Consider the following 25,617-nt stretch of genomic DNA (forward strand, 5'->3'; position numbering starts at 1 on the left):
TGACGTCAGAGCACTTGGATGGTGCCTATTTAAGTACTGCGATGCCACTTCCTGTGCATACGATGCCGAAGATTGATGCGGAGCCGATTGACGCCACCTACCGGCGCAGGGGTACTGCTCACAAAAACACTTCCATATCCAGTCTGACACCTGGGGAAATTATAAGGTAACGAATCTGCGGCTAGGTATAGTCTCTGCCAGATAAGGCGTTTCCGAAGGTAAGTAGCTTGTTCATTAATGACACTCCCCATCCAATAACCATTAAAGCAAGATTAAACCATGCTTACATGCCATCTTCATGACCTATGACAACATACAACCAAAATATGAATAGTCAGGCCTTGTTCTGTAACCTGAATCGCCTTACTCCTCAGCCCTTTTCCCACTGTCCCAACAACTACTTTGCGCATGGTTGTATGCGCCATCATGTATCTATCTTCTCAACTCTCCGAAGTGACCAGTGGAGACGCAGCTGTCATCACCTTTTTTCATTAAAGCTTATTTTTTTCTTGTAGAAAGTACATGAAAGCCCCTTATCAGTCATCTGCAAACACATTTGCATGGCTTCTGCTGAACATGAGCTGTCAGTTTCATGAATGACCATCGCTCAAGTCTCCCTGTTGTCAAGCTAGTAGTATTTATAGGGCTGTGCTAGTCTATTTGGTATACAAATACCCAATACCTTTTGATATACTTCAGTGCCACTTGCTTGCCACAGCACTAAGATTTTCAGAATCACAAAATTGAAAAAGAAAAACTGGAGGATGTTCCTTCACTGACTGGCTCCATGCATTTTGAGTTAGCCACTTCGCATTTGTGTGCCACAATTTAGTTCATCTCCAGCCTTGCACAGTTAAGTTTATTACTAACTAGTCTCCTAAAGGTGTATATTTATCAAATGCAAACGAAACCATTTCTCCTGATTAAGCTTTGCAGATTAAAACATTAATGTACTACCTTTGCTATATCTGACCTATCTTTATTTCTTTTTCTGCACCCATACCTAACTCTGAATTAATTCTACTTATGGATAAGTCTAAAACTCCACGGCTGACTTGCACATCATGATCATATGAACACACACTAGTCTTCATGAGACATGCTTGCTTTATCATTGGTTCAAACTTCATCAGAAAATTTACCAGTGACTTCAAGTTGTGATTTGACTTTTCCTTTCCCTGCAAGTTTTCAGATGTGAATTCTGTGTGAAGATAAACTACCCTGGAGTAGTCTTGTTTTGTTCCTGTTGCCACAAAGTGAAGGGTAGTTGCCATGTTTATTAGGAGCATTAACCAAAATGCTGTTCAATGAAGAAGTAAAAATCAAGTGGGATGTGTATTCTCTTTTTGATTTAGTCTGAGTAGTTAACTTAGTTTGCATGTTTGGTTTACAGTGTTAATGGCGCCTCTAAACAGTGGTAAATGAGAGATGTTCATTTTCAACTTGATGCTGGGATTATGTTGTTCAACCACTACTTATGTGAGGTCTTGGTTCGATCACGGTTGTGCCCTGATGATGGTTACGTGCATTGTTAGCACCAAAGGTCCAGAACATTGACCTTCAATGGGGAAACTAGTATGAATTCAGCAACCGTTTTGCAGCAAGCTGTTTATTTGCTTAAATTGTCCTGGCCTTTGTATGCATTTAATTGTTTTTAGCCCTGAGTTTGTAACACTGTTTTCTACTACTCTCCTTGAGCATGTGTGCGGTTTTGTGCTACAATCACGTTTTCCTCATGTTGTAATCTAATGCATGTATTGAGGAGTGATTGTGGTAAACCTACCTGAATAATTAGGTAAAATCCCTTTTTTTCAGAGTCTCCTCTGAGATTCCATTGATTCTGTATCCAATTAATTTATTGTAAAGAAACTGGTAGTTCTAATTGATTACTATATAACTAACAACCAGTAGATTAAAGTGACTTCCTCAAGGAGGTCTCCTTAATTACGTTTGCATGTACCATTATTCCTAGAGGGATGGAGGGTGGCCAGGCCTGTTATGTTTTTGTAATACCTTTGTTGTCCTAGTGCACAGTTTATTCAGCTTGTAGGCGACCATCAGCCTTCCAGAGCTTAAAGGAAAGGTTTCGTACAGGGGTAGTCGGTGTAAATCCAGGAGAGAAGGATCTATACGACAATATATTGATTACGCTCCAAAAGTTCCACAACCAGAACAAAGGACCAGCACTCCGGTTAGATTCAATCCCAGTACGGATTTATTAGTGCAAACAGACGCGTTTCAGCCGTAGCTTTCGTCAGTGTCGGCTCGCGTTCAAAACGGAAATTGATTTTAACTCATTCTGTAAACATAAAAGAGGGACCAGTACTCTCTAACTTGGTCGCCATCTTTGAACATGCAAAATCACAATTCATTCATAATGTACATTCTTTGTAATCAAATTAAACTTATAATTCATCAGATTTTTTGACTTTAAATTGCATGTTACACAATTGATAACTTATTTCTCAATGAGGCATCTCATTCCATCATATTAGGTGAAAATAAAGCCCTGTATGGGCATACTCTAAAATTATATGTTCACAATTTCATTAGTGCACTTCAAACGAGACATCTCATTACTTCATGGATCATACTTATACCATTTTTTACAGTTGTTCCTTAAATTTCTGTTCAGCTCAAGTTTTGGACAGCAGTCAAAAAGTAGTTTCTCATAAGTGGGTAATTAATTCCTCCCCTGAATTCAGTCCCTCAGGTGTTTTTGTTTGGAGTTCTATAATATACCTGGATTCCAGGCGTCTCAGAGCTTTCTCCCTTTCTCCACCTCTGATGTCTTTGGATATACAGTCCAAACTGAAGAAACTGAGGAGAGTTCTATCGCTGTTGTGGTGAGAGGCAAAGTGTCGTGCAACTGGGTAGTTGACATCCCTATTTGCAATTGCCCTTTGGTGTTCTAGGATGCGCATCTTAACCGCATTGACCGTACTCCCGATATAACGGTAGTTGCAGGGGCATTCTAGGCAATATACTACAAATGGTGTGGTGCAAGTTATAAATTTAGTAATCTTTTTGGGGATTTCACGTCCCGGAATGGTGTACATGATGGTCTTCCTACTTGCTTGGCACGCCTTACATTTCCCGCAGGGAAACGAACCTTGAAGGTCCCTCGATCCCAAGGAGGAGACAGATGTTTTTTTTAAATGACTCTGTACCAATAGATCTTTTAGGGATCTTGATTTCCTAAAAGTAATCTGAGGATAGTCAGTCAGAGAACTACCTATAGTAGTGTCCATTCTGAGAATCCTCCAGTGCCTTCGTAATATTTGTCTTATCCTCGTTGCTGATGAGGTATAGGTAGTAATTAATCTTAAGCTTCCTGCCTCATCTTTCTTTTTGGGACTGTCTTCTAACAAGGTTAGTCTTGTCACTTCTTTTACTTTTAGTTGTGCCTCATTCAATACCTTTTGTGAATACCCTCTAGCTTTAAAGCGTCTAACGCTATCATTAGCTGCTTGGTCAAAATCCTCATCCATTGAGCAATTCCTCTTGATACGTAGCAGCTCGCCATACGGTATGCTACCTATCAAGTTTCTCGGATGGCTACTCTCGCCATGCAAAATGGAGTTGCCTGCTGTGGTCTTCCTATACAGTGATGTCTGGATCATTCCAGCCTTAACAAAGACCCTTATGTCTAAGAAGTGTATTTCCTTATCACTGATTTCATGGGTAAATCGTAAATTCAATCTGTTTACATTGAGAGCAGTAATATATTCTTCTGCTGATTGTTTTGACCCCTTCCAAATAATGAAGAGGTCGTCTATGTAACGACGCCAACAGACAACTTGGTCCACCCAAATACTATTGTCATCTGCCCAGGCTACCTGCTTCTCCCACCAGCCTACAAAAAGATTCGCGTAGCTGGGGGCGAAGCAGGTGCCCATGGCAGTACCCATTGTCTGACGGTACCTCTGATCTTGAAAAACAAAGATGTTATTGTTCAAGCAAAAATCAATAAACTCCAGTAACATTTCATTGTGATCTAGAAGCCTTGCTGGTCGTTGCCCCAAGAAGAATTTTACAGCCATCAGGCCATCCTGATGTTTTATGCTCGTGTATAAATTGCAGACATCCATAGTTATCATTAGGAAATCATTCTCCCATGTGATGCCCTGCATCTGTTTCAGAAAGTCCTTAGTGTCCCTCGTATAGGAACTTGTCTGAACAACCAAAGGTGCTAAAAAATAATCAATAAATTTGGACATGTTCTCAGTCAAACCTCCAATTGAAGACACGATTGGCCTTCCCGGTGGGTTCACTGTGTCTTTGTGCACTTTAGGAATTGTGATTTTGCATGTTCAAAGATGGCGACCAAGTTAGAGAGTACTGGTCCCTCTTTTATGTTTACAGAATGAGTTAAAATCAATTTCCGTTTTGAACGCGAGCCGACACTGACGAAAGCTACGGCTGAAACGCGTCTGTTTGCACTAATAAATCCGTACTGGGATTGAATCTAACCGGAGTGCTGGTCCTTTGTTCTGGTTGTGGAACTTTTGGAGCGTAATGTATTAACGGCTCGCCGCCGTTGGACCGGGCACCCGCCGAGACAGAGTGCGGGCTTTTTGGGCGAAAACCGTGGGAGCAGCGACAATATATTGATATGCATATAAAATAAATCTGCATACTGTGTATCTAAATTGTATGTAAACAGAGTCCATCCTAAATAATGTCATTGATCTAGCACTCGTGGACATAGTCTATTTTAGATTTCTGTGGTTTTCTAGTTGTGTATTGGCTGTATCTGACTGCAAGCTTTCACTGTGGACTCCTAGGGTACCTAGCAGGGGTGTTGCAAGTGGATCACAGAAGAGTGGAAGCCCCACATATTGCTTTTGTGACTGGAAAGAAGATGATAGTTGGCTTTTCGGTTTGTTGCAGACCTAGTGACCAGAGATGTATAGTAATTAAGCTAGAGGATACAACCATACCCATGTTAAACTAATTTTTTATTTTTATTTATCTTGGTCTTTCACCAAGATCTGGTACTGATCATGCATATTGAACAGGTAACAGGTACTCTGAATGGAGAAATTAAGAATAGTTTTCTTTTATGGTAACAGCTATAATTCTTTTATTGTCTAATTCACATGTTTTGCGTCCACACACGTTGTTTTGCCATTTATAACAAAATTCTTATGGACTATTTCATGTAACCCTTGTGCCACACTGTTTGATGAGATTATTAAATAAGTAAATACTAGAAAATCTATATTTGCATGGACTCTAAGCCAGGAAAGAATGGGTGCAAGGCCTTGGTTCCCTTTCTCCAGAGAGTCAAGCCAATGCAGGAGTTCACCAACCTTGCTTCACAAAGCTTGAAGTCTGGAAACGTTGACCCTGGAAGGAAAATTCATGCTTTTCGTTTATAACACACAGGGACTTCCTTTGTCTGAAAAGGATCTGTTTAAAATAATCACATTTTTTTGAAATGGTAGTCTGTGGTGGATTATTTTGACTACCATTGTAACTAAGTCATTCGGCAAACTGTGATATCAGATTAAACCTTCAGTGAGGGCAACACAAACATAAGGGAAAATGTATTATTGTGCATGCTTTAGGTTTTGTGTAGAATAATTCATGTTTGCGATACTTGAAGATGATCGAGAGGCTAGATGGAAGAGCATTGTCACTCTTGCTTGTTATGTCCACAGGTGAGCGGAAGTGTGATGAGTATCTACAGCGGGGACTTTGGGAACGTCGACATCAAAGGAAATATTCAGTTTGCCATTGATTATGTGGACCAGTTGTTGGAGTTTCACATTTTCGTGGCCCAATGCAAGGAGCTGGCTGTGGCGGATGTTAAGAAGAACCGTTCCGATCCGTAAGTGTAACTAAGATCAGCTTTTTTTGGTTTCGTTTCCTAAGGTTCTCACACTGTAAAAGTGACTTTTTGTGACCTACTGTTCTTGGCAGGTAGGTAGTTTTTTTTGGAAATGACGTAGGTTTAAATAAGAGGAATGTTATTTTTTTGGTTAAGAATTAAGTCGATCTCTATTTCAAGTCTTCATCTTGACCTCTAGAATAAGAGGGAATGTGCTAATTTTAGGAACTAGTGGTAGAAGGTCAAATTAAATATTTAATGTTAGCCAAGTTGCATGTCCTAGTTTTAGTTTATCTTTCCATATGATCAGTTTGCTTTTGATATCCCTTTCTGTGGAGAGACCCTTGTGCACCCCACCCCACAGGCAGCAAATGAATAACTTATGCTGTTGCCTCAGGGTGATGGATCCTGAATCCAGTTTCTTCAGTGTCTTGAGGCAACTCAAAATGATTCACCAGGGAAGCCACTGGAGTTACTCTACTCAAGATGGCAAATTGAGTAAATGGATCTACCACTAAATCCCCTCTGCCTGGTTGTCCCCTAGACTTGCGCTGGCAACCAACGTAGATAGTGTTGTCGAGCCTCCAACGAATGACCAAATCTGTGGACACCACACGTCAGTCTGACTAGAAGTTTCTCTACCATATTTTGAATTTATTGAAGCGTATATATTCCTCACTCCATCAGGCTTAGGTTCAATGGAATGCAATAGTACAAATCAGAAGGTACATGCTGATAGGCCTGCTGCTGAAAGTCGGCAAGAATATCATGGTTGACTGTATCAGAAGCAGTTGGCAGACTACAGTATTTTCTCCTCGGCATTACATAACTCATCCAAGCTCCTTAAATGTAATGCTGCCATGCTAGGCAGTGGCAGACAGCCAACTTGAGAACCACCCAGTAGGCCATCATCTTCCAGGAAACAAATCATCATGTTTGCTTTTTTATGATTTTTGAAATAGAAAGGATGGAGTGTGATTGGCTTGTAATTCTTAAGAATCATTGGATCAAGGTCGGACTTTGCAAGAAAGTGGATAATTGCACCTCTGTAATAAACCTAATGGACCTTGTCTCTAGGTCAAGGACAGGTGCATAATGATAAAGATAGCAATTGAGACCTCAAGGACCAAGACTTGCAAGATGGACATAAGGCGGGAATTGTCTACTGATCCAGATATTTGTCTTTTCATAGTGACGCTGATCCTCAGACAATTCTCTGTCAGAAATACCTTGCGGATGGGTTTTTGGTGTTGGTATAAAAAAGATTTTTCAATCATCTATAAATTAGATGATACAATGCTTCGTTCAGACAGTGCAGGTAAAGCATCCTGTACTCTACTTGGCCTCTTTTAAGCAAAGCTGTGCTTTGACCTCGCATGCCAACGTTTACCTTGGTTTTGTTCATTCATTTACTATTTCTATTTTTGCATGATTTATTTTTCGGGTTTCACATTAAATACATAACGTTTGTTAACCTCTTCAGTGCCCATGACGAGACTATCTCGTCATGAACCCCACCCACTAATGTAACGCCCGGCACAGGAGGGGGAAAGGGTGTGGCACAGAAGGGGTTAACGGTATATGTACCTACACCTTATTTTAATAACTTGTGCATTGCTGTTTTACATATAAAATGCCCCTTAATGCAGAAACATCCAAAATGAGTACCTTATTTGTGTAAGAATAGGCAGTATTTCGAAATCTCACACTGAATTTTATAAAACACAAAGTACTGTTGTGTTTACATTGGTGTTGGTCTAGGTCCCTTTGTTTTGGGATACTAGAAGGGACAAGGTTCTTGTTTTTCATGTTAGTTTTTGTTTCCTTTGTTTGTTTTTAGTGTCCATGAAGGCTGGAACTAGAAGAAAGAACTGTCCTTTATCTTTCTGTTTGATTATGGGTACATTCCTAGTCTTCTATTCTTTCCACTATGTTGCTTCCTTTTCCTCACTATTGTCAACGTGTTTCAGCTCTTGACTTGACTTTACTTGTGCATGGTCATCCTTGGGACTGAAAGTCATCCTTTTGTGATGAGCAGGGTAAAAATGTTATCTGGTCTGGTAAGTGAGATTACCTGGGCTGTGTTGGGGGTCTTTCTTTCCACAATTTGCTTTTCGGTGCTCTCAATATATGAAATGTGTTACTGTTTTATCTTTTTTTACAAAGTGCTGTCTGAATTGAAAATACAATATTTTATTGTAATCATGTGCTTATTCTGAGAGCAAATAAGGTTTCTTTACTTATTCCAGAGTTTGTTTGTGGTGAGCTCATTCGGTGATTGGGGGGAGGGAAGAATGAATCCATCCAAAGCTGTGCATAAGAATGAAAATACATGTTGGATGTGCCTCTTAAGTCTATTATACTTCTCAGAAGTAAAATGTGTCCCGTAACACGATTAATAGATTTGCCTTTGCAGAGCCCTATTTAGTGGCTCACTCTCCACCACTGTTCTATTGCCATTCTGGTGTAGTGCTGGAATCTGGCATCTTTGCAAATACCCAGAGCCTGGCTATTTGTTCCTTGACTTTCATGCTGTTTGTGTGGTCATCATGCTGCACTTCCTTCAGATTCTCTGCTGCATATATTGGTAGCTGTGGCAGGTTGAAACATCCTTTCAAATTTAGTCAAGGATTACATCCTTATTTGAGATCCTAAATGTGTGTATACATTCATTGGCAGTTATGGTTTGGTTACAGATTCTGCAGTTGCCACAATTATGGTGAATGGTGATAGGTGGGACACTGAGTTTGGTAGTGACATCTTACACTAATTTTGACTTTGTCCCATACTGATTGTTTGCCCCTGAAGGCACAAGAGGAGTTCAGCAAATCAAAAGACACATCTGGCATTCCTAAAGGACACCATACTTCACGTCATCCAAGTGATGGCAGCAGTTGGCATTCCGACAATAATACTAGCCCACCAGTAGGGCTGGTGGAAGGATATGCTGGTGGACACAACACCACACCGAGGCTGTGAAGAATGAGTTGACAGTCAGATGAATTATCAGGAAATAGCTACTAATAGGGATACCAGCATCCATCCAACTCCCAACTTACAAGAAACCAGAGCTGAAAAATTAATTACTCAGTGTCGCATTCATAAAGCCACTGGCCCAGATGAATAACCTGCCACCATTTCCCCCAAAAAGCTCCTAAAAAAACCTGTAGAAGATTCATAGTTTGGCATCATCTGTTTGTACTCCTTAATAAGCATTCTACATATTAGCAGGTAATAATTGTGGACACCACTTATGCAGAAGACGTATCGACACTAAAAATGTATTTAGACATGCACGGGATTATGAAAAAGTTGGAAACCAGTGTTGAACATTGTTTTTAAGTGTCCAGCAATTTTCCAGCACTGTCTTGAATCTCAGGATTCACCACCACCAAATTACACCACAATGGAACCAGTTTAATTTGGAAGTTTGCTTTCCATTGAAAATGTAGACACTTTTTATAAAAAAAAAAAAAGAAAGCCATTCCAATTTCTAAAATACAAGGGCAATTATGGAACTCTGAGTACAGGTTCAGCCCACAAATCTCCTGCCTTTGCTCTCTTGTGTTGCCTATAAATTAATAATTTCCAGGTATTGCCCTTGGAGTCCCATTGTTAAAGGAAGATGGGCTGAAGCTATAGAAACACCCATAAGAAAACCCCTATGGACGTCTGGCATTAAGTGGGACACAGTTTACTGATATGGGAATACCTTTAGGTAGTAGAATTCAAGATGGTACTTGAAACAAGTCAGGTGATACTGTAATCTTGAAGAATGTCTCCTCATACAAGAAATATAGTGGATAGGAAAACGAAGGGCCTGCTGGTGAGGGCTTGTGACAGGACTTGTTTGATAACAATCTTGTGCATGGCCATAATGTGGACCTGGAGGACGCGGACCCAGCAGTACTGATATGGATGACTTTGGTTATCTGGAGAAGTGGGATTGTGACACCTCTGTGTGATTCAGGTAAGCATCAAGGGGGTCAAGGAGGAAACCAATGGCAGTTGCCGCTGACCTCAATATAATTTAAGACCAGACACAAGGTCCTCCACTTGCCTTCTAAAGTTTAGTTCCTGATCATGAACTAACACAGCAAATCATACCTGCCACACTACTTTTCCAGCTCGCGTCCATTTTTACTTCTAACATTAGACAAGACTTTTTGTTTTTGTAAAACAGTTCTTAAAAATGCGTTGTCACCCTGTTTCATCTATGGGTCTCTTCTGCTGTTCATGTTTTGCTTCCACTCACCAAAGCATACACCAAGAGGTAATGGGTCAGCCCACTTAAGCTATGTGTTCCCTTGTCTATGAGTGATGACATTATGCACAAGAACAATTGTGTTATCCAAAGAAAGAGTCCACCTAAAAGCAGGGAACCTCTTTGTTTTATCATGGTTTTTTTTTTCTTCAGTTTTCTTTCGTAATGACCGGAGTCTTGAGTATAGCGCTGAGGGATGCATGCAGGCACATAGTAAGCAATGCTGTAACTGTGCCCTCCTTCGTGCTCTGGCACATACTTTTAGAGCTGCTAGATTTTCGATTTTCACTACTTGGTGGCAAAGGGTGGCAATACGGATAGTCGGATAAAGAAGTTAATTGTAATTGCATTTCGCTCTTATTTCCCATCTAATTTTTGAGTATTCCTACTCGCACTGGAGAACGTTGGATGTATTGATGGTGGTCAGTAAGTGAGTGGGTTACAGAAAGACAACAGTTTTGTTTATAAAAGAACAATCATGCCAACAGAGACCATACAGCTCAAGTTTTTGCTTGGGTAGGCTGTCTTAATTTTGTAATGAAGTTAATGTAAATATAGCTCTCCTCCGTTAATTGTGTCACCTTTCGTGTCTTTGAACCCGTTTTGTTCCCAATGATGTAAATATTAATTGTATGATTGTACACAGTATAAAGAATCACACACTATCAGTGTGGGGAATTCGTGATCCGTATTCACCAGGGCCAGTATCGCAGGAATGCTTGTGTTTTTAGACTTGGATCAAATCTGTATTCAACATCCGTTGCAGTAAGAGAATTAGTCCATTGTATCCGTCTCGGATGAAAGGTTTTTGCATTTGGAATGCTAGCCTTTGTAACAGCTTCTAAAGCTGGTACTGGGGTTACGACAATTATGCGTTTTCTCTGAGTCAGTGCTCTTTCTCTTGCTACAGCGTGGTCTGAACTGCTGACAGTATTTTCTCTGTTGAAGTGAAATGCTTTATGCGTTTGTGCACAGGTGTGATTAGTAAGCGATTGGTACTGTTTCGCCTTCATTGAAGGTTAAGTAAGTGTACCCGCATTGACCCGCTATTACACGGATCACTAAGTTGCGTATGTTTACCCGCGTCTAAGTGTTTTGAAGTTATCATGTCTACTTGTAGTGAACGTAGGATGTTTGTGTGTCCTGTGTCCATTGTCTAACTGAAAAGCCAGGTTTTATTAAGTCGTAGAAAGGTTTCACTCTTTTCTGCGTAATACAAAATGTATGTTCTGCCGAAATTTAGGAATCTCAGTATTGATTGTAACATTTTTTATGATTTTGGAGGCTAGAGCAGCGCACATTTTTCTAAAAAGTTAGCTGGCAGACTTTTCTCTTCACTTGAAAGCTCATATCCTAAAAATAGGAGGACAATGAGGTGGGCGATTTTTGATTTCCTTTTTTTTTTTTTTCTTTTAATTAAATTTGTAGCCCATACCTATGGTGCTCCCCCTGGCCAAGTGCTTTTTTAAGTCGTCTGTCAGATAAATATCATCCACATAGGACAATGCTTCCTCATCAAAATTTTGGAGTAACTCAGTTACTCTTGCTGAAAATAAGAACAATGTTATTCATTAATGCGGCACTGTGTGCATTTTGAACAGCAAATGTCTTTGTGCATGTGTTTAAATGTCTGTAATCTAAAACTAAACAATATGAGTTGTCTGGTTTTGATATTGTTTATTGGTGAGGTGCATGTTTTAATGACCCTTGATATTCAAGTTGATCTACGATCTCCCTGACCTGTTTTTTTAGCTTCTTGCTTTATTGGATATTGTCTCTGTGAATTTGGTGAAACTTTTAACAGGATTACGTGGTGGGTTGAATCCTCATCCCATCCGGCATGAATTTTGTACAATGCTGGAGCTAGGGCTACTGCCCACTCCCGTGCATATGTGTATATAAGGTGAATGGGAACGAGGTCAGAGAAGGCTGGCAAAATAAAATACCCTAGGGCACTCCATAACAAATGCTGGCGGCCAATCTTGTTCAGCTAATAGGATGTTATAACCAGATGACAGATTCTCCCAAAAGAGACCATTAATTTTTCTGGGCTTGTCCACCTCCATTTGGAGTGTTATTTCATCTAACTTATGCGGGACTCTTACCCTTGTATCTGGTGTCTCCACTGTGATGTAATCATTCAAGTCCGCTGTCACCAGAAATTCCATCAGGTTCTGGCGAGCTATTGTTACTTCTGCTGCACTGTCTAGCGTCGTCAGAGCCCATTCCCTGGTTCAGAAGTTGTGTCCTCAGAATTCTGGGCATGTCTGATCTTCAGGCCTGCAACTTTCTTCTTTTCAAACTGAGGTCTTGATTTTGTCTTTTCTTCTTTTTTGGAAGTATAGTCTTGAATGTGCTGCTTGTCTTTGGACTTTGTACGCTCTTCTTTGTGTTCTGACCCTCCTTCTCTCTCAGAGTTTTTCGGTTTTTGTCGAGCCCTGAAAGGAACGAGAGGAACGTGTATGGGTATCCTGTTACCTGTCAGGTTTCCTAATATTATGCCTATTCCTGAGGTTGTACCTGCTTTCGGAGGGCTCCTGTGGAGGAGATCCACCTCTGGATTGAGATCTCTTTTCTCTGTTATTTTGTTTTTTATTATTATCCCACTTATTTTTAGGAGAAGCAGGTATTTCCTTGGAATTGTCCTTTTCAGGACTGCCCACTAATTGTGGTTTTAGAGCTTTCCCACCCAAACTGTCTCTGCCTAATTCTGCATATGCAGTTTCCATAATTTGGGATAATTCACGTTGCTGTTGTAAAGGACCGAACTCCCGTAGGCGTTGGCGGATTGCCACTGATGCTGCCTCTCCTTTAATGTTTGCGAATACTATTGCTGATACCTGGGCGTAATTACCTAGTAATTTCATTCCTAAATTCAGAGCAGGTTCTGCCACATACTCATTTTGTATTTGTCTTAATAAATCTTGTATTACAGCTAATGGTGGTATACCATGAGTTCTGGTATAGATGCTCACGAAGATTGTACCCCAAGAGGTACAATCCTCTATTTGTGGTGTAATCCCCATGGGCAGGCATATTGTCAGCGTTCTGTGTTTTCATACTGGCTAGTGTTTGGGAATAGTGCTTCTAACTGTGTTATTTTCTGAGCTATCCAGAATGGTATTTGCTCACGTTTCGTGGGCATTTTGCCCATTACTGCGTGTAGCATTTGTGGAGTAAATTTAGTTGCTGTATTTTGTGTAGGAGCTGTATTTGTTGTAGCTCCTGCCGGTTGAACTGTAAGTGTCCTCTTGACAAATTGCGTCATATTCCTGTAAAGTTTATCAACTCTGTTGTTCGAGTAATTCATCTTGTGGCATTGTATCAACGTCAGGATGTGGTGTGCAGGCTGCTAATATCGGCCATGTTGCTCCTGGTCTTCCTAATGGACCAAGCCTTACTCTTCTTCTTGTAGGGGGGAGGGCGCCTTTAAACCAGTAATCGTGTTCCTGGTACGTTAGTGGAATTTCAATGTCCTCATAGAGAATGTATTCCAACGGTATGTCGTCTCGTGTGTAATAATGAAATGTTTTTGTTCTTGCATTTGCTGCTGGGAATGTAACCCATGATTAAAATACCTCTGTTTGGAAATCTTTGTGTGCCTCTATCATGAATACTACTATGCCACCTCTGGCTGTTAAACCATGTTTAAGTAGTTTAAGGATGAGTGCGTCTCTAATGTGCGTCTCTAATATTTGCATGAAACTGTTTTCCATTCGGATCTTCCTCCTCTTCTGAGTGAGGACCTTGTTGTACTAACGCATCTAATACTCCTTCGTTTATCATTGTGTTTTACCACACGGAATACTTTTTCAAGGGAACGAAGATAAGGTGTTTTGCACAATTTTAGGAACAAAGTGTCCTTCAAGCTTGATTAACCAGCAGCCAATAAATAGGATATTTCACCTTCTCAGCTGTGGCGGAGTTTTGTGCCCACCCACACCAGACGTCTCTGGTTTTTGTGAGCAGGGGTCTCTGAGAATTAGCACAACTGAACTACTCAGATTCTACTTTTAAATAAGTACCCAACCAACGTTGGCGGCACCATGTCGTGTAGTCCCTATATTGCCCATACAGGATCTGCATGTTTAGATAACATAAACTGTAGGATTGGTGGCAGACTAACTCTGAGTACCCCCCACCGAGTATGTTAACCTGTCTGTTTTAGCTAGCTCACAGTGCCGCTAGAATCTCCGCTTATCAGGGAGCGAATAGTTTCTGGCAACCTTAGAACATGACAACTTTGATCCCTCAGAATCGTGGAAACAATGGTCTACCTTTCGCTCAGTCACTCGTGCTCACTTATTCGGTCTCAGAGAATTTACACAGAAGAAATAGTCGGGCGTGTTACAATAAGAATTTTTTGCACAGTTGTTCTTTTAGTGTAAAATAGATGTGCTGCAACAACTATTAGACAGTTCCAGATATATATGATTAGCAGTACAGTGAAGATAAAAGGATAGTACAGTTGTACCATCTTGCAATCATGAATACATCCATGAATATAAAATGCATGATAAAAGGAGCATGTGTACTCCTACGTTGCCTGTCTAGATGTACCAAAGTGTACCTAGCATGTGAGTAGGTGTGAAGCCAAGAATCCCTCTAGGATTTAGTCTAGCTCCATTACCTGAAGTGAGAGATTGTGGGACCCCGTCCTGGTCTCGAGTTGGACAACCCGCGAGGGATGTGTCAGACCACTGTCAGCTAGAGCGTCTGCATGCAGGAGCCTCAGTCTCTGGTCAGTGTGTCGGCTGGAAGTCTCGGTCTCCTCTCTCTAACCCTAGCAAGATGTGCTGTGTTTATACAAAAAGTATCTAGGGTTCCTTTATCCCTTGTTTCTTCTATTAGCCATTATTGGATTTGAGGATGACGTATGGGATGCACCTTGCATGTAGATATTATGCAGGTGGTGTAGCCCCTACCTGGTTTCCAAGAACCCTCATGAATCTTCATTCATACTGTATGAGTCCATTGATGTAGTTATAGGAGGCTCTTCTGCGCCCAGGACTAGAACTAAGTAAAGGTTCAATCGTAAAGGCTCGTTACTGTGTAGTATAAGGGAGCTAATGTAGGGGAAGGTATGTGATACTACTCGGGCCTATATTAGGGTCTGTTTGAATTAGGTGTTGCTCTAGTCATAAATGAGCCATCCAGAGTAGAGGAAAACAATTATCCTAGCGTAGTCCTGGATCTCCAACAAACCACAACAATAGACATTCTAGAATGCAGTGGCGGCTCTTCCGCTAAGGCGGAGGAGCTTCGCCCCACTACCTTAAAGCAGGAAAAGACAGGAAAAAATAAAATAACGTAACAATATTATCATTTTATTTTGTCCTCCTGCTGTGGCAGGTTGCATGAGGGGGCGGGGCTCAAGAGCAGGGGAGGAGGGTACAACCCTCCTAAGTGCGCAATGACTGTTTGGTCGGCCCAGCGGGAAGGTAAGTGGTTTTTTTTTTGTGACCAGTGCGCCCCCTATGCCCTCCCTGCCCCTGCCTAAACCCCCCCTGCGCCCGCCCGCCAGCCGCGAGCCTTGTCAGCCGCCACTGCTAGGATGTTGCATAGTTTGATGTCACCTGGGATTTTGAGACCTATTATAGCCTTACAGCCCGACGTAGTGGGCTTTACCGGCCATTAAAGGCCCGCTCCAGCGTTAAAGGCCTGAGACGAAGACAAGGGCCTTTAACAAGGGAGCAGGCATTTAATGGCCAGTAGAGCCCGCTACGGAGGGCTCTAACGCTATTAAAACATTCTGCCCCTAGAGAGCAGAATGTTCTCATTTGTAAAACAAAGTCCTCAGGGAGCCCAAGGGGATTGATATTCCAACGTACTCCATGAGACCTTTTGTTCACAGCAACAGTTGTGAACAAACATTGGAATGTTGGAGTTCGGGGCTTCTGCTCGCCATTAGAAACCCGGGGCACTCCATTATTTTCAATGGAGCTTCTCGAACATTATAATATTTTAATATGACTTTATTCACTGAAAGTTCCATAAAACATGTGTAACCATGCATTGCCTACATAGGATACATTGTTAATCTGACTTCCATCTATTTTGCCATACGCGGAGCAAATAACTAATTAAAGTGTAAAAACACAAGGCCTAAACATATATATATATATGGTAGGTTTGCCAAGAGCTATACATGGGGACCAGGGCCGGACTGGCCGTAGCGGACACTTTCCCCAGTGAGCTGCCAGGGTGGGGACTGTTTTTGTTACCGGGGGCTGGCAATATCGGCCCCCTGTAGCAAAATCGTCCGGAACCGGCCCTAGCAAACAGCTTGGCAGCACCCCCCTCCCTCCCAGGGGAGCCAGCCGAGCAGTTTGCCAGGGCCTGTTTGGGTTCCCAGTCCGGCTCTGATGGGGACCATAGAATTTGTACGTCATTTTTAAGTTATTTTCTTTTAGCGTCTTAAATCCAATTACAAGATTCAGTCTGGTTACGAAATAGCAGAGCCATAAAATATTTAGCAGCATGGCATATCTGTTAATTATAGTCAAATGCATTTTTCATTGTTCTCTAGATATGTGAAGAGCTATCTACTACCAGACAAAGAAAAAATGGGCAAGAGGAAGACAGCTGTTAGGAAGAAAACATTGAATCCTGTCTACAATGACATATTAAGGGTAAGCTAAAGCAGTAGTGAGTTCTGCTGTGAAGAGTAACTTATGAAAACTTTTTTATTGTGTAGCTGTCAAAGGTGGTTGATGCGAGTGTATATGAAAGATCTTGTTTGTGTATAATGTATAGGAAGGAACCTGTGGTAGGGGCTCTCTGTTGGTTTTAGAGCAGAATGTTTTCTCGGGTCTGCTAAAGTGCCTATAAAGTGGAACTAATCACACTCTTTGAAACAGGGAGCTTTTGTCATTTTGTCCACGCGTACCTAAGTCCCGGATTAGTTCATGCTGCTGGACTGGTGTATGATGTTAAATTGATCAAGAAATATGTTACAAGGGATCCTAAATTAATCTGTGTTTTGAAGAATGTCCATTTGAATTTGTCTTACTCCAGTAGAAAATAAAATAAAGTTCCTGAGTGGAATAAAATCCTGCCATGCAGAAAAAGTAAGATAAAGTCATGAAATATATAAAAGGAAAGATGAAAAACCGTTCCAAAAACAATTTCTGTTTATACATAGTGTTGGGATAATAGTTGCCTCCATGTCTTCATTAAAATTGTGACTTCCTTGCATAACAAATTGGACAATCCAGATTTTATTGCAAGACCAGAGACTCCTAATGCAATTACAACCCAAGTGAAAAGCTATAAAAGCCATGCTTCCCTAGATGAGTGAGCCCCATCAAGACGGGGGTATCAATTTCAGCTTGCTGGTGGTTCGTATGACTCATCTGAAAGGAGATTCAGAGGAAAACAGCAAATGGGGCTGCCTATGGGAAATTAATAGTTGTGGGGCCTGTGATCTCAGACCTGATGTACAGTCTTCTTGCTCTCCAAGAAAGTGAACAATGCAAAGCTTTGAATGATCTGTGAGGACAGTAAGTTCAGTAGAAGAAATAAAAGTTTTTGTTCTTCTGATAACTGAGAAAAGAACTCCAGAGGGAGCATACTGTCTTGCAGAGAAATCTAGAGCTTCAATGTCATTGAAATGAAACTCCATAGCATGGTCAACTTTGCAGATAAACATTTCAGTGAAAGGAAAATATTGTCCAGCAAAGTAAAAAAACATGTTCAGAAGGAAATTAACATTCCACAAAACTTTATATTTAGGTAACCAAGGAATATTTCTCCATATGCCTTTTATTAAGTGTCAGAATAAGGGATGTTCCCCCTACTGGTCTTCCGTCCACAAATCTATGTTTTAAGGAAATGACCAACCTGTGAGTATTTACTGTCTTATAGCTCTTACCTGCACATGCTGTTGAGCTTAATACATTTGCCACAACAGAGACATGTGCCGTAATGGGACTGACGTGACTCCATACACTAGCAATACCAGGAAGCCCATGTGGACTTGAAAACCCTTTTAGTGCCAGAGGTCCAAGACCCTTCGACGAATATAATAGAATCTGCCAAAGATCTTGGGCTATTCCAGGATTGAATAAAACCTTCCATGTTACAAGTCTCATTTTGCCTGACAGGAAGAGATCTTAAGAGCCCTGCTGGTTTGGCAAGAAGATGATTAAAAAGAGAAAAACGAATGGGAATGTCTGGACATCTGGAGGAGTTCAGGGTACAATACCTATGAAGGCCAGGGAGGGGTTATGATGACTACGGACCCTGGCGTTCTCCTGAGGTTGAACAAGACAACAGGATTGGGTCTAGTCTCCAACTGTAAAAGAGACTTAGTTGGGTGGATGTTAACAGAGGCATCAAGAATGGCCCTCAAGGTTTAGGAGAGACTGAAAAGTAGGTTTATAAAGCTGCCAGTCACTTTGTCGTTGGTGCCTTTCTAATGGCGTGAGCACCAATACGCCTCTTCATTGAGAGCTCTCGAAAGTACTCTGCTGTGATTGAGACATGATGTTGAAGACCGTATTCCCAGAACTATTTTGCTAATTCCAATAGAACTTGATTGAGTGCCCTTTAGATGATTTATTCATATTACTGATGTAGGACTGTCCATTTGGAGAAAAACTGAACAAAACTGAATTTTTTGTGAATGATTGCATCACAGTTTAGCTGGTAAACGGCTCTGAACAGTTGATACACATTGAAGACTCCTTCTGAGACCATGTTCCTTCAGATGAGTATTGACTGCAAATGCCGTCTCCTCCTTCCCAACCAGACAAACTTCCATCAGACTCTCATAGAAGGTATGGGTCAGAACTGAAGATGGCTAGGCCTTTCAGCAGTAGATATGTTCCAGTAGCATGAAGCTTCTTCATTTGTTTCTAAAGTGAAAGGAATTGTGTCGGAGTACAAAATAATTTTTAGTTGGGGCAGGGTTCTGTATTGAAGGGATTCGTGCCCCTTGCTACCCCTCGCACAGCCTTTGAGACCCCTGGCCTCGGAGGTGGCATATTCAGTGCCAGGAACACAGGGGCAGCTGGGGCGCCACTCTTTATTTTCTTTCAATTTTTATTACACTTATCGTGAATAAATATATTAATCACTAATATGTGATAAAAATGGAGTACAATAAGCTGTAATATGCCCTTCCATGGCATCTGAGGTGAGTAAATATTGCCTTGCATGTTGTGTGTGTGCTTGTGAGTGTGTTTATATGTGTGAAAGTGTATATGTGTGAATTTGTGTTTATGTGTAAGTATGTGGGTGTGAGTGAAAGTGGAGGTCAAAAGGCATGTGATGTCACTTCAGCTACCCCTAGCATTTTGGTGAATTGACGTCCATGCATACAGATAACTGTGAAAAGAATATAGCACTTATCTCCGGCTCCATAACAGAAATCAAGAAGAGATGATGTGCCACAGACTTGTATAAGACTAATTGTTCACCTGTGATATTCTTGGTAAACCGTATGCCCAGAGATTCTGGATACTGTAGTTTTGAGGATCCAGTTTTCTAGTCTTTTTTCTGTTTTGATGTTCTTGTGTTACTGCTTTTTTTTTTAAAAAAAGCAAGAAAGGGAGACCTAACATGAGCCTCCGGTCTTGTAATAAAATCACAACATCACATAAAAGTATAAAATATTTCACTTGGCTCTATTTATACACAAATCTTACAGCCTGTTACAGAATGGTCATCAGCTGCTGCCATCTGGCAGGAAACATGTTTTTTGTAAGGTTGGTTAATAACTCATCTTTAACTATATAGACTACCAGAAGCAATTTAAAATTGACATTTAGTTGTTGCTCCATAAACCTGAAACATGACTGACTTCAACAATAAAGTAGAACCTAATGCTTAGCTTGGGGAACGAGTGGAATATTACAAGTGTTTCTAAGAAAGATTTTTAAGCATGGGTGCCAAGCCAATCTAGCCAATAAGTTTCTCATCACCCAGAAAAATGCCACTGTGATGGCTCACCAACCAACCCAGAGGCTACTGGGTAGAGGGCCGCTCCAACACACCGCAGTCTTACATTTAGAAAGTCCCCATATCTTAAACCTCAAGTAGAATTCCGACTCAAAATGCTTCCACGGAAGTCAAGGCACTCTACCGAGAACAGAATTGTAATGTGAAGGGAGGAGCTTTTAGGTTTCCTGTTCCAATCCAAAGGCAGAACCCTACTTAAAAGACACCATCTTGTTGGTCGCACTTTGATATGTCAACCTACAACTGACCTTCCTCACCCCCACTCCAGCTTCAGGCAAACTATTTCTAAAGGAGCCTATCTTCTGGAGGGACAGATTTAGTTCCCCTGCAGAACACTAAGTGAAAGGCTTTAATAGCGAGGGTGTTGGCAAAGACATCGCTGAGGCTGTAAGGGCACTAGCACCAAGTGGACTGTAAGTGATTTGCCAAGTAGAGCTGGTTCCCAAATAAACTCTTGGACTCAGTATTTTGAGTTTTTATGACTGCATAACCACGTTGTTCCTGTCTCTTTGGCACGCATGCTCCTGTGTGGTCTTATTATAGACCTCTCTACACATCTCTGAGAAGGAAGCAGCCTGGTCATGACATATACAGGAAAACATCCCCCCTGTGGTAGCTTGAGCATGAAATGGGCTTCTCTAAGATGTCTAAGAATCCAGAGAGGGACCACATTGGAGACTTGAAGTGATTGCTTTTGATCACTTCTGCTTTTGATGCATGCAATTTGCCATTGATAGTCTACTATTTTTTTATGACAGCTGGATTTCACATAGTGTCTGCTGCACAGAGTAAAACGACTAAAGAGGCTGGTGAGCATCTGGTTGCCATTTGTCCGCAGGATTACAGGCCGATGCTGTATGGTGTGAGCTTTGGCCAGCTTGTCAGTTGGAGAATGATGATATGGAACAGTTGAAGGAATGTGGGAACCAAGTGTGTTGTCAGACCGATACTGTATTGCAAGCGTCCAAGGCCTCCATATAATGTAGAGTATCTGAAGTGACTACTCTTTTCCCCGCAGCTCTTTGGACAGGCTGGGAGATTGTTTGGGTTGTAGCAGCATCTCCATCCACCAGTATGCTAACTGCATGTGACTGTAACTCAGGCTCATCTGAGGAAGAGGGCAATGGATGCTGTGCACTGAGAAATGGATGTCCAGTCACACTAGAGTTCTCTCAATCTCAGATTATCAAAAACTGTGTGTTTTTGCCTCTTTCGCCTTCCTTTCTCTGCGGTCTTCTTTCATTGAACTATTCTTGCTTCAAATGCTTTTTTGTGAGCACCAGGTCTTTGTGTGCATTCTGAGCATACCAATGAAGCCTCCATTTACTTAAATGGTGTTTTGTTTGTTGGAAGATGTTTATCACATGTTTTCCACTTTTTTATAGTACAAGATTAATAAAAGAACCCTGCTTACCCAGAAATTGAATCTCTCTGTGTGGCACAATGACACTTTTGGGAGAAATAGTTTTTTGGGTGAGGTGGAAATTGATCTGGCAACATGGGACTGGAACAACAAGCAAATGAACTGGTTCGCCCTGCAGCCAAGGGTAAGTTTATCTGACATTTTGTGTTAGTAGCTCCTTTCTCTGGCATTTCATTACAAAGTCAAATCTTTATGTGTTCCTGTTGTAATACCCCCATAGCAGGTAGAAGCGATTTGTGCTGTCCTCCATTAAATGTCCTTGACTGAATTGGGAGGATTAGTGTGTGAAGTATCCCTGACTCCTGTTCCATTGGTTAATGTGCGGGTGCATTGCTGTGGTTTGGTGTAGCGAGGGTGGGTTAACTGGAGCCCTCCTTTATCAAAGGAAGCTGCTCTGCCTGGAAAGGCCTGGCTGCCCGTATTTATAATGCATGAATGTGATTGGCTTGGTGACCTAGGGCAGTGGTTATCTTGTGGTCAGAGGACCTCTGGGGATCCACTAGGCCTATTCAAGGGGTCCGCCAGTGTGTTACCAATAATATTAAAAATGAATAAAGTATATAAAAATAAAGAAGCAAAATTGAAAATGTGAAAACTGTTTCTATTTTTGATTGAGAATGAAAAAAGATGTTAATATTTGAGCATTTGTTTGGTGTATACTTGTTTGTGTATTTTTTGTATTGTTTAGAAGTTCAAATCTTAGAAATTGCTTTAGGCGTGGTGTCCAGCTTTCATTATGTCTCAATGGGGGTTCCCGGATTCCAGTAATGATTAACTGAGGGTCAAAAGGTTAAGAGCCGCTAAGTCAGTACCCATAAGAGGCGCTTAATGCTGGTAAATACGAACTGTTATGTAGGAGAGGAGACGCATGGATTTTTATAGTGGGGCTGGTACTGCAGGGTTTTGTAATACCTCAGTGGTAATCAGGGAGTAGGGTTAATGCTTTTACGGTGGAAGAAGAGCACTAAAGATGTGAAAGGTGCATGGACGACTAGAAATGAGAGATTGTAATTACCAGGTCGTAACTATTGGGCAGTGTCTCTATCATGGTGCAGAGTTTCTTCATAGTAAAGATTTTCAGCAAAATACAAAAATGTTTTGTACCATTTATGAACACAATACTAGAAACCCGAAAAGTATTCAAATAAGCATATTTAAAAAATAAATGCCTTTCATTTAAACCAAAAGTTATTACCCAAAACACGTGTAGATGTAATTGCCTAATTTGTAGATGTGAAATAATCAGTTAGTAACCAACATCATAAGAGCTCCATGTCAGAAACAACCTATATCTTTGACTACATTTAGACTAGGAAGATTATGACCATAAAGCATTAGTTCTGTTATGGTATGAAATCACAAAGCCCCTCTGTGGGTATTATGTTGACAGCTACATGTTGATTGCCTTCCTCAGAACATGATCATATTCTTTGAAAACTTACATCAAACAACTGCTTAAGAGTTTCATTCCTTTCACAACCATATATGTACCGAGAAAAATAAGAGAAAACACCAAAAATACAAGGTTTTTTATATAACACTCCCTAATTAACACTTAAACTATGAGCATTTGTTCTGCAATATAGAAGACTATCAACACTGCTTTCAGAGTAAACAATCATAAACAGTAAACTCCCTGCCCACTCACTTCTACAACGAACCAGTCACATGGTAAGCATACAAGTTCATCCTTTGTCAGTTTCCAAAACTACAGATGAGCCAAACTGGGGTAGCAATGCAGGGTCAAGCAGCTCCAGTACTCGTACCACAGCCACCACCACGAAGGAGAGAATCATTGAGGCACCCGCTCCCCCAATGCTGCCTTGGCACTCCTCCTCCAATTGAAGAGTCCGAGAGACAGGGCATGATCAGAAAGAGTTTGGGGTAGTTGGTCCGCCTCAAATATGAAGTGTTCAAGCCTCCTGTCCATAAGAGGAGATCCGTCTAGGCATATGCATTGTGAGCTCCGAAGTAGTTCCGGTAACCTGCGACAAGGGGGGTGTCATGTCTCCAGGCATCTAGCAACCATAGGTTGGCGAACCAAACTCGCCCCTCTGGGGTCAGTTCTGGGGTCCTTCTGTGTCATTGTTGTGATCCATCGTGTGCGACTTTTAGGGCCATCTTGAGGTCACCCCCAATTATAAGAGGGCCTTCAGCAAAGGTCACAGTAGTCTGTAACTTGTCCCTCAGGAACCTTTCATCTCCTGAATTTGGGGTGTAGATTGACACCAGGCAAATTGGGCGACCCTCCTAGAAATCATTAACTGGCACCCATGAACCTGCTGTCTCAGATTTGTGGTTATTTTCTATAAAAATCTCGGCACTGGCCAGGAGGATTGCTGTGCCCACCAACTAGAAATGAAAGGCAGCATGAGCGGAGTGGGACTGTGTTCTGTCTTAGCCTATGTGTGTCTGTCCCCAAAAGGTGTGTCTCCTCAAAGAAGCAAACTTGAGCCCTGTCAATTTAAGAGTACCCAGGATTCGCTGTCTCCTAGAGGGGATATGAAGTCCTCTAGTAGCTCTCAACTGGGTACATTTATTGACTATGCCACAATATCTGTATAGGGAGTATAGCTATGGTCGCCACTATTTGGAAACCGAAGGGTTTGTTCACAAATGGGTGGTTATCAGTGTGTAGTATCCCCTCCCAAAAAGTCCTTCATTCTAAAATGTCAACATTAAATACCCAAGATGGCTTGGAAACAAACCACACAACTGTTTGTGAGCAGCCATCCTACTAACGTGAAGATTTCTATCACTCTGCAACAAAAACAAGAAAAAAGGGATTAGTATTGAAGAAGCAGTGAAGAAACCTTTCGCCTACCTGGCCCAAGCAAGTGTGGAAGACTCCAAATGGCAGATGAGCCCACTGCAGGGCTGGCCCACCACCGTACATGTTGGAGCTAGTCTGTTGCATGTTGTTAGTCTTGTGTTTTTTTCCCATGGTCAGACTCTCATCTGAGGTGCTCCAACAGTTGGTTTTTACTGCTTTCAATCTTTGTTGTGGTTGCTCATCGCCCCCTAACACACAGTCGGTGAGCTCTCCGTGCCTCTGAAATCTCACGCCAGTTGGTAATTTCAGAATCTGTTTTCGCTTCCTGAAGTGAGTCCGTAGTGAGCGTGTGGCAATCCCAGGTAAAAACAATGCAGAGTGGGTGAGCGCACCTATATTTCATGCCATGATAAGTTAGAAAGTTTGTGAAGAGCTTAAAGATTTGCTGTTTTGCAAAAGAGTGGAGGCTGTAAGATCCTTGAAGAGGAGAAGCGGAGTGCCATTAATAGAGATTGGGCCCTTGTCATGCTTTGGTCATGATCTCCTCCTTGTTTGTCAAATGATGGATGCAAGTTTGAACATCTGATGAACATTTCCCGATTTTATGGAGAGGCACTGTGTCCTGTCCGTTAAAAATGTGTTTGTCGATGCTTCTTTCCAGGATGATAGCAAAGAGGTTGGCTGGGTACTTTGGTAGGTTGGCATCTGAGACGGTGGGTGGAACACCCTGTATGCGAATGTTGTTGCAAATGTATTTGTTTTCAAGGTCCTCTTGCTTCTCCTGCAAGATACTGTGTTGGTCTTCCAGCTGGTGAATGCATTGTTGTAGAGTTTTGCATTGTTCTGCTTGTTTGCCCATGTAATGACAAATTTAGATCTCCCCTGGACCAAGGAATGTACCGTCACTTTCCCAGGGAGAGAATATCAGTTCCAAACTTATGGAATATAACATATACACAGCACTTCATAAGGTGGGCAAACTTTCAACACTCCCCCAAAGGCAAGGCAAGAAAACAATATATACACAGACTTTGCACATCACTTGCCAGGAGTATAACAACTTCCTATAACACAATTACCTGCTAGAAGGGAATTCACCCATCCTTCTACAACAGAATACTTGGCCAAGAGTCCACACCTCCTGCTACAAGGAAAAGACAAATTACTATATCTGGGATGTATTTATTAGTAAATAGCACCACACAGTAAGCCAAATGTACCAATCGTAGCAGACTCTAACATATCAATAGTATGATCGAAACACAATCAATGCATATATATATGTAGAAATATATATATGTATGGATATAAGAATCAGAAAATAAGCAGGAAAGGAGAGAATCAGTAAAGAATCAAGA

General features: G+C 41.4%; 1 protein-coding gene across 21 annotated transcripts in view; it reads left to right on the forward strand.

Annotated features, from left to right (window-relative positions):
• Positions 1-25,617, forward strand: part of SYTL2 (synaptotagmin like 2) — a 462,890-nt gene that overhangs the window by 378,439 nt on the left and 58,834 nt on the right. For all 21 annotated transcript variants that reach the window (XM_085623168.1, XM_085623176.1, XM_085623172.1 and 18 more), the window contains 3 exons: positions 5,667-5,836; positions 16,630-16,732; positions 21,449-21,610. In XM_085623168.1, the coding sequence (XP_085479294.1) occupies positions 5,667-5,836; positions 16,630-16,732; positions 21,449-21,610 (435 nt within the window). The remainder of the gene's footprint in view (positions 1-5,666; positions 5,837-16,629; positions 16,733-21,448; positions 21,611-25,617) is intronic.

Source organism: Triturus cristatus, chromosome 8, assembly GCF_964204655.1.
Source record: "Triturus cristatus chromosome 8, aTriCri1.1, whole genome shotgun sequence".
NCBI classification, from domain to species: Eukaryota; Metazoa; Chordata; class Amphibia; order Caudata; family Salamandridae; genus Triturus; species Triturus cristatus.